Raw genomic sequence first — 9,987 nt, 5'->3', positions numbered from 1 at the left:
TATGTGGGGAAATAAAAATGTACATAAAGTATAAAGTGAATAAATAAAATATGACAAACCCAAATATCTAAAGAGCTGTTTTCTGTGTAAAACATATTTGGAGAAATACAAAGCAGTTCTGGCTATAGTCCTGCTATTTTATAACTCTGCATGAAAAGCTTAATAAAACGTTGCCCAAGCAAAACCAATACCAACATTTTATTTAAGTCTTTCTGTTTTCCCTCTTATCTTTTTTCATAGTCATATCCTGCCAACTGCTCTCACTTCTCCACTATCGACACCCATCCACCTGTACATTACCATAGCAATGACTTCAGGGAGCGTTACAGGGCATTTAGAAACATGTAGTCCTTTGTTGACATCCAGATTAACAGGTTGTTTCGATGGGCCCGGGAATGAGCCGCAGCTTCACACGTTTGTGTTTGTGCAAGCATGCAGGGATTAAATCAATGATGTGTGTGTGTCCTGGTACTTCTGTCTTCTTGAGGACCGTTTTGAGAATTATTCTATTGCAGTGAGGACATTTTGGTCTGTCCTCGCGTTGTCTGAAAACTGCAGTTTAGGTATTAAGCCTTGGCTTTAGGGTTAAGGTTGGAGTCAGGCTGGGGTTGGGGGCTGGGGTCAGAGGGTTGGGGTTAGGTGCCAGATGTAATAGAGAGGGTAGAAATAGCCCATGTGTGTTTGAAAACTGGGGCGAAACTTAGGGGGCATTTTTTGTTTTAACAACCCCCGTAAACACAGCACGCTCCTGCGTCTTGAACGATCCTTTACGGCGTGAAGTTTTGACTCTCCGGGACTTTGTGGCTCTTGCCAAGTTTAGTGTCGCCCCCTGTGTCCGCCTCAAGGGAAATGTCTGGAGGGAAATGAGATTAATTCCTGCAGCGGCGGTGAATTTCATACCCTCACACTTCAGCCGCGTTTTCCCTAAACTTGCCTAAAACTGTAGGACTTTGGAAATAATCCTCCGGAAGAGGGGAAATAAGTAGATGTGTTTGAAAATACGCGTCTTTAATTTCAAATGCCCCATTTAAATAAGATTTATTGATTCGTTTAAATGAGATTTATTCTTTAATTCTTATAAAGTGGGAAATATCTTGGTGATATCTGCACTAATTTACTTGCTGGACTCACCTCAGAGCCTTCTTATGTTTGTTTGCGCTTTTGGCCGAAGTGGGGGAGGTGCGTGTGTGTGCGTGTGTGCGCGTGCGTGTGTGTGTGTGTGTGTGCGTGTGTGTGTGTGTGTGCTGGAGGGGGAAGTAGAGGCCACACCTCCCGGTATGAGTACAGGACCTATAAGAAGGTCCGTAATTTCTGTTGACACTCACATCCTGAATCCTGGAATACTCCAGAGTTAACGCCAGGCGCTATATGGACAGAGAGGACAGTGTCTGTTCGCTTTCACTGTTTTAAATTTTCGCCTTTTTATTTTGTGTTTGATCGGCACCATGGCTGTGGCTGAAGCAGTGATGCCTGTCATGACATCGTTTCCTAGTGTCCCAGCGATGGAAGGAAAGCAGTTCGACAATGTAAGTAGATGGTTTTTAATGTGGGTGGTGTAAAAAGGAAATAGTTTCTTTCTGGTGAATATTTATTTGGTTTTAGTTCAAGTCGTTTGTTCACATTAGGCTCATGCGGTTTTTCGTTTGTTCTCCCGCACAGCTGTGCAAGGTGGATGAGCGTGGAAGGAGCAGCGCAACAGGTGGAGCAGACAATCCGCTCATCGAAGTGGAGTTCAGCATCGTACAGTCTCCTGCGTTGATTCCCAAAGACGACGACGAGCTGGGGAAATTCTTGGACCTCGAGTTCATTTTGTCAAACACAATCGGCTCCGATGTTGTAAGCAACAGCAACAACCCCGGCAGCATTTCTCCGGCTCAGCAGCAACACTGTGCGTATTCCCTGCCGGAGTCTCCCGAGAGCTGCAGCGGTGGTTCTGTGCCAGACTGCAGCGATAACCCCTCCCCTCACCTGACCGCACAGAGCTACCACGGCACCGCGAGCTTCACAGAGTCCAGTCCAGTCCGCAGTCTCATGGCGGAGCTTCTCACTCCTGAGATAAGCTACCCGGGGGACGGTTCACCGGAAAGCGCAGGCAAGGCGAGAGACAGACGGGAGTACACCGAGCTGCGAGCGTTGAATCCGGTCACAATTTCAACTCCGCCTGGCCATCACCGGGCGGCCGCATCACCTTCACCGCTTGGATACAAAATTAAGACCGAGCCTGCGGGCCAGTCTTGTATGATGGCTGCCTCTGGTGGGGACTTTATGGGACAGATGTTTGAGAAACACCAAATGCGCTCCGTGCATCCGGCAGCTTTTACGCACCATCAGGCTCAAAGTGCGTTGTTCGGTGGGCACCCATTGCAGCACCATGCGCATCAGGGACGCACAGACTGTCATTTGGCACAACTTAACTCTACCATGAGCTCTCACTCTAATCAAAGCCAGCTCCAAAACCAGTACATGAACACACCCTACCAGACGCACTACGCACATCAGACTGTGCAACAGTTTCAAGGACAGTACAGCATGCACAGAGAGCCGGTGCGCGTTCACCAGCAGCATCACGCAGCTTCCATGCAGGGCCTGATGCTCACCCCTCCCTCATCGCCGTCGTTGCTGGAGTTTTACGCTCAAGATGAACTCGGGAGCATCAAGCAGAAGCGAGGCCGCAGGTCGTGGGCCAGAAAACGCGCGGCTACACACAACTGCGAGTTCCCCGGCTGTGGGAAAACCTACACTAAGAGCTCCCACCTCAAAGCACACATGAGGACACACACAGGTAAGCATATTTTACCTGGGGTTTTCAATCAATTACCCGTCTTGGCTTTAGAAGTTGTTGTTCCTGGACTGAAAAGCCTTATTCTAAACATGTCTTTCCATTTATTTTTTCTCAGGTGAGAAGCCATACCACTGTAACTGGGAAGGCTGCGGCTGGAAGTTCGCCAGGTCAGACGAGCTGACCCGTCACTTCAGAAAACACACTGGACATCGACCTTTCCAGTGTCATCTCTGTGACCGTGCCTTCTCCCGCTCGGATCACCTAGCGCTCCACATGAAGAGGCACATGTAGAACACACTTATGGACACATCAAAATCAATCATGGGATTATGGCCAGAGTATCCCAGAATAAGCAGGCGCTGGTGCCATTTAACTCAAACAAAGTGTTACTCATGTACGGTGCCTTAGTTCATGTGTGGTGCCTTGACAGAGAACAGCAGCTATATCATGCTTCATGGTGTTGGATTTCCTGAAGTGCCACAGATGTATTCCTAGTTGTGGTGTTTCCTGAAAGTGCATCACGTAACACAAATTGAAGTGCCTCTCTGGTGTTTTTGTACATATCTGTGCATATATGAATAGTCTAAATTATACTAGTCTGATATTTAAGACATTTTCTCACCATGTCTTTCAACTAAATTATTGACTGTTGGCAAGCCTGTGTTTGCTTCCCAAATGACAACACTGACTGTGGGCAGGACCCATTGTACATATGTAAACTGTATTTTTGTAATGTTTACATCTAATACCTTTGATACTACTCAAATCAGGTCTGGGTTTTTTAATGGACAGTTGTTTATTCTATTTTCTCAAGATTTTGTTTGTATACAAATAGATGTTATAGGTTTGCTAAGCATTGGAGTCTATGTGCTCAGATTTATGACTTCTTTGGTTTTGGTAAAGTTTGCAGTGCCAATAAATTCAGGTTCTAAAACTCCTTTTCAGAATTATCCATTCAGTGTTTTATAGAGAGAACATGGTTTGACTATGAAAAAGACAATTTTTGAAATGCTGTACTTGAAACAAAACCTCCACTCAGCTGTAACATTCTCCAGAAATGCTATTGTTTTCATAAGGGCTCAAAAATAAAAGTGCTTTTATAAAAATGATTGTCATTGCCCCTTTTTTTACACAGCCCACAGCTCTGCCTTGAGTTGGTTTGCAGGTTTGTCTCCTGCGGATGACATGCTACTGATTTTATTTTTTGGCACAGCCAAATCCCACATTAAAAACATAGTTGTAAAGCATCAAAGTACAAAGAGGTTCAAGATGAAGGGTTGAAATTGGTAACATAAATATGGTGACAGTATATCTTAGAATCTAGAGGTCATTCATTCATCTAATAAAACATGAATGTTATTTGTGGTTTCATCTTACTTGAAATCTCACATCTTCAGTAATTTACACAATTTGAGCATTTTACTGCAGAATATGAACTAAACTAACAGATGACAGAAACTGAGCTGCTCTTTTATAACTGCAGAGGGTTTAGATAAACAACTTTTAGATTAAGGCTATTTGACAGAGTATATACAATACTGAATTGAAGACTTTTCACATCATTACAAGTATTGTTATGACAATATTCAAAGTTGTTAATTCCCATTGAGTAGGTTTGTTTGTTAATGAAAGACTGCCCTCTAACGTTCATCCATATAATTACATTTACCTAATCAGCAGTGTTTACCAGTTTGAAAGGATGAGAACATGTCAAGTATATACTGTTATATTTGCACTATAGATATAGTTTAATTGCATTTTATAATTAATTATTTACGATTCATCCCACTGTATAAATCATTCAAATTCTTCCCAAACTCATTATCTCTTCTCGCAGGAATGACAAGCTCAGAAACTTCAAGCTGCATCAAAACGCACACACACACACACACACACACACACACACACACACACACACACACACTGTTGAAAACTGTTGTTTCTTATTTAAAAGTCATTTAATAAAAAAAGAGCACAAACACAGACTAAAGCAGTTTACTGCACAACAGGAACTGAATAAAAACTACTTCCCCAAACTGAAGCACTGATAAGCATTTATGGAAAATACACTGAGAAAGACTCACTGTATAATATCCAAATATTGTAAGAGTGCTAGAGTTATGAATTTAATTTATTAAAGTGTAAATTTACATTAGTCATTCCTGCCACTAAGTACATTTCTAAAGGTATCTGAAATGATTAATTCGTTAAAAAATAAAGTAAATATATCAATTATTAATATTAGTCAGATATTAAAATATTTATAATTTAGGTAAACTGAACAGATTGCTAATTGTTTTAACCTGGATACGTTAGATGCTCAAACAGTTTTTCCTGTATTTCTCTGAATACTTTTGTTTGAGCTTATTTTCTTGTCATTCCTGATTTTCTCCACTAGATGTCCTCTTTGTTTTATTTTCCAGTGATGGTCTTCAGTTTGTGTTTTCAGTGGAAACACTTGTCACTTGTGCTCAGGATGTTACCTCTATTTGTTAACCTTAGATGTTGTCATTGGTCTGGTTACAGCTATCTGTTTTCTCCAAACAACCAAACAGGCAACCACGTTGGTCTGTTTTTCTTTCTTTTTGAAGTATCTTTTCTAGGTGAGAACAAATCTTCTGCAATACAGTTACACACGATGATTTTTAAATTCCTTTCAACAAAATGAATGTGAATAAAATATGTTGGGGACTTTGAGGGAATTGCAGCAAAATTAGGAATCTAATCACTGGTGTTTGATACAGGTAAATCATTGTACCTTTAATGAGCTGTGTTTGACTTGTCTTCTGACTTCATCAGTTGCCTTTATTCCAGTCAGTATATTTTTTGAAACCCATGATGTGAAAAACAGGAGCTTTTGTAGTAGCAAGAATAGTCACCACAATAGTTATCAGTAATTTTCCACACAGGCAGAACATTGACTTCAAACTGGACACTAATGAGAGGCTGGTTTAACTTAGTGGTGAAAGAGTGAGACTTCTACTAAACTGTGATCTGTGAGCAGGACACTCAATGAAGTGACATGGCAAATAAGCCAGTTGAAGGTTAAAGTAAAAATAGCCCTGCTGTAAAGCAGAAGATGTCCATTTGGAATATTCAGAAATACACAATTACAGGGTGTGATTTATACTTTAATCCAAAAGTCCCACCAACAGCATTTCATATCTAATCTGGCTCCGACTAAAAGAGAAGTGTGCCTGAAAATGAGCGTTCTAAGGAATACTGCATTATCATGACTCCTTTATCTACTAGCATGTAGTATCAACTTTGATAGACATAGTTGTTCAGTACATGATTATTTTAAACAGGCTGTTGTATTGCAGTATGAAGAAAAACAAACACATTCCGCAGCTACAAAATGAGGTAGGATGTACCTTAACTATTTACCTGCTCTCATTCCATATCTGTAATATTTTCTTTGTCTGCCACCTTATGTATCTGCTCAATGCATTATGCCTGTGATCCTGTGAAGTACTTTTGACAAGTCGCAGTTGGGAACAACTTTCAGCTCATCAAGCTTGATCGATGCATTATAAAACAAGTTCCAGATTTGGAGTACAAATCTCCAGTCTTCCAAGGACAAGTCCAAGTCAAGTCACTGTGTTTGTGACTTGGGTGCGACTTGAGTCCAAATCCCAAGTCCGAGTCCCCATCTCTGATTTCCACGTGTGTTAAATACCAGGTGAATCAGTATGGGAGATTTAGAGGCACCTGACGAAGCTGAGGAAAGTCATTAAAATGAAGTGATGAGTAATACATGCTCTAAACAATCTGTAAAGTGATGACAGTTTGAGACTTACTTATCCACACTATACATCTTCCTTAAATGTATTAATTATTTATTGTAAATACTCCTCTTTTTCCTAAAGTGCTAAAAGGTACAAGCCAAAAGGAGTATTTTTCATAAGTATTTTTGTGCAAAATCTTTTGTAACAATGTGACACCCACACAATGCCAGTTGCGTCATTAGAAGCATGCGGGTTAGCACCCAAGCTTTGATGGAGTTTTGATACAGCACTTAACAGATAAGATTTATGGGTGCTGCAGTTAGTGAGGGAGCTAGAAGGAGCCAAAGTTAACACCAGAAGTGGTGTTTGTCTCCCCATTACTCCATCTTGGGTTGTTGGACTGATACCAAGTGACACCATGATAAATCAGTACAAGGTTATTTGAAAAGAAATTCTCCAAACGATGTCCCGGATCTGTATCAAGCCCTGAGAGGTCAACAGTATACAATAAACTTTACACCATTCATTCTTTCATCTCATATAAAACAACCCACTACTACAGTAATTCATCTGGTAACTACAGTTTTTTGTATGTGCTAAACTGCAAATGATCTGGCTCATAAAGTACATGTGCATATACTCTTAAAGCAGAAGGGGACAAATGAGTATTATAACTATAGACCTGATTGACTGATTAAATAATATCAGAAAGCATACTACATGTAATACAGCAGAGATATGGAAATGTACCAGTCATTAAGTTGCTGAAACGCATAATTATTATAGTTTGAACATAAATAATTGGCAATGTGTATAATACATTGTATATAAAAATGTAATATTTAAATATAGTTTACATACTGTGAAATACATTTTAAAAATAATTATTTTCCAACTGTTTATTGCTCTTGCAGTGTGAATGATTTCCCACACATAATGGATGGAAGGGTAAAATATTTTTAATTGAGGTATTTGTTTTTGAAAGCTCAAACTAGCTGGCACCCATGCACCTCCTCATCCATCCTCCTTATGTGTTGCAAGAAAATCTGACAGCCTTTGGAGAAATTCCAAATTAAATTTCAGAGTGAGTGTGCAATACATGGACAAGGACAAGAATGGAAGAACATTCAGACAATAGCAAGGAGCAAAAAATGAACAGCTCTTAAGTATATGCCTTGATCTTAGTTATTGGCAACATAGACAAAGAAATGAAAAATGGACTGTTACCTCATCAAAAGCCTGCATTATAGCCAAGTTTTGATTGTTTGTGCTTGGTAGTGTTATCGGTGCTGGAATGTCTGAGTGATGGTCCAGGGGTGCACAGCTGGAAAAGTTAGTACTCAATTTAGTACTCTATTTAGTTCTTCACCTTCCCAAGGGTTTCCTTTTCTTGCCACTGTCGCAGTGAATCACTTTTTGTCTTATTTGTACAACTTTCTGCAGATGATTTTTTTCCTATATCAAAAAAGGATTTGAGGGTAGCCAGACAAACTGCTGAACAATAAAGAGACTGTAATGCCGACTCCCAAAACAGATGGCATAAATCAAGAATAGCACAATGTGATAGTCTTATAGAGCTATACAGTCTGCAGAGGGACAGTGTCAAGGTGGAAAGATTGGTCCAGAAAATGTTAGCTTTTAGAAGAAAAAAGTTTCTGTGATGGAAAATAGCAATAAATTGCCACTTGATGCCCATCCATCCATTATCTATATCACTTTTCCTGTATGGAGGCTGTAGTCAATCTCTTTTGACATTGAGTGAGAAGCAGGGTACACCATGGACAGATCTCCAGTCTATCACAGGACTGACACATAGATAGAAATAAAACGTTGTAATTTAGAGTTGCCAGTCAACCTAACATGCATGTGTTTGGACTGTGGGAGGAAGTTCGAGTGCCCAGTAAAAACCCACGCAGACATGGGGGGAACATGCAAACTCCACACAGAAAGGCCTTTGGTCTGCCATGCACTCAAACCCAGAACGTTCATGATGTGAGGCAGCAGTGGTGACCACTACCACAATACTATCATGCTGCCCACCAGTAGATACAACTTTTGTTTCTATATGTGTCAACCTAGTGTAAAACTGGTGGCCTGTCCATGGTGTACCAGTGCATGCTGTCCCAGCTTCGTAATGTTTTAAGGTGGAAATGTAATTCTTTATTTGTGCTTGACAAGTACGAGACAGCAGATGCAGCCATTTGTAACTTTGTGTTTCTAAATAGCCACCAAACTGGATGACAAAGATTCTTTAGAGGCTTGCTTTGTGCCATTGTCTTTGCATAATTTATAACCACAAGCTATACCAAAGACACACACACTCACACAGTTGTAAAACTGACGTGTAACTAACACAACGCTAAGTGATATACAAGGAAGCCTAGTATCTGTTGTAGGTCCATCTGAAAAGTTGTCTGTAGATGACAGCAGTGTGCTTGAAAACACAATGTATTGAGAATATGACATAAAGACTATCTGTACTTACACTGACGATCAACACTGTGTACTGAGGGACACTGTTATAACTGGTCATTCCCTTTAGTACTAGTGGCAGATTAGTGTGTGTGCTGTCAACAAGCTAAACTCCTGTAGCCTTGTTTACCTAACCAACCGGATTCTGGGTTTTATCAACTGTTTCTAGGTCAGAAGTCGTACTCCACATACAGCAGATCTCAGCACAAATTAAGGCAAACATTTTTTTTTAATTATTGAACTTAAATTGCCAGTATACATTCATGACATTCTCACTCAAATCTTTATTTTTACAGGGTGCTGCAGACCAATAATGTAACACAGGTGATGAGTCTCTTCTCAGTCAAAAAGGATGTTGTTTTGAGCAACAGCTCTTCATAAAGACAGCAATGGAAACTAATCCTTTTTATCTAAATCTACTGCCATCTTGAATTCTGATTTTCTTTTGCTATATGACAATCATTATCCTGAATATAGTTTATAAAGTAATGTATTGCATAAATGTGTTTTTTTTTTTCATTGCACCATTACTGTGTCTGGCAGTTGTGAGCAGACATAGGCTGAATGAAGTAGATTTGTGGTTTTGTCATAGATAAATGGAAGAGACAGAAACTAAAGCATTTGGAGGACAGTATGAGTCACTTCCTTGCTACCCCTCAGTGTGATTTGAAGGGAACCAAAGGCACGAGGTCGTTTTGACTCACAGTAGTTTTGACTGACTTTGTTTTACAGGAATCCATTCTGTTCATGATGCTGCAGTGGCAATCCTGAGATGAAACTATGTCCTATACAATTCTGAAGTTCACAGAGGAGCCCAGATTTGAACAAACTACATTTTTACCTGCATTACAATTGCTCCAAGAATATTGGGTTTTGAGAGAAGTCTGCAGCCTGAAAGCCTTACAGATCTAGTTACATTATGTCCAAAAGTCAATCCCAGTTATACTGTGGTTCTAAGACATTGCCACATAGATACATATCATTTTGTTGAGTGCTAAATTACAA

At 40.2% G+C, this 9,987-nt stretch overlaps 1 protein-coding gene across 1 annotated transcript; it reads left to right on the top strand.

Annotated features, from left to right (window-relative positions):
* Positions 1–1,301: 1,301 nt before the first annotated feature.
* Positions 1,302–3,889, top strand: klf17 (Kruppel like factor 17). The gene is made up of 3 exons (XM_026314551.2): positions 1,302–1,526; positions 1,660–2,782; positions 2,898–3,889. The coding sequence occupies exons 1-3, from the start codon at positions 1,446–1,448 to the stop codon at positions 3,071–3,073; spliced, it is 1,380 nt and encodes a 459-aa protein (XP_026170336.1). The 5' UTR covers positions 1,302–1,445; the 3' UTR covers positions 3,074–3,889.
* The last annotated feature ends 6,098 nt before the right edge of the window (positions 3,890–9,987 follow it).

This window comes from Mastacembelus armatus, chromosome 17 (genome assembly GCF_900324485.2).
Source record: "Mastacembelus armatus chromosome 17, fMasArm1.2, whole genome shotgun sequence".
Taxonomy (NCBI): Eukaryota; Metazoa; Chordata; class Actinopteri; order Synbranchiformes; family Mastacembelidae; genus Mastacembelus; species Mastacembelus armatus.
Note: the sequence above shows the minus strand (reverse complement) of the source record. Positions and strands in the feature narration are given on the sequence as shown.

Excerpts from the sequence above, each read along its gene's own strand:
- klf17 (XM_026314551.2), top strand. The coding sequence starts at position 1,446 with ATGGCTGTGGCTGAAGCAGTGATGCCTGTCATGACATCGTTTCCTAGT. Across the intron at positions 1,527-1,659 it reads AAGGAAAGCAGTTCGACAAT|CTGTGCAAGGTGGATGAGCG; the intron begins GTAAGTAGATGG and ends TCTCCCGCACAG. Across the intron at positions 2,783-2,897 it reads ACACATGAGGACACACACAG|GTGAGAAGCCATACCACTGT; the intron begins GTAAGCATATTT and ends ATTTTTTCTCAG.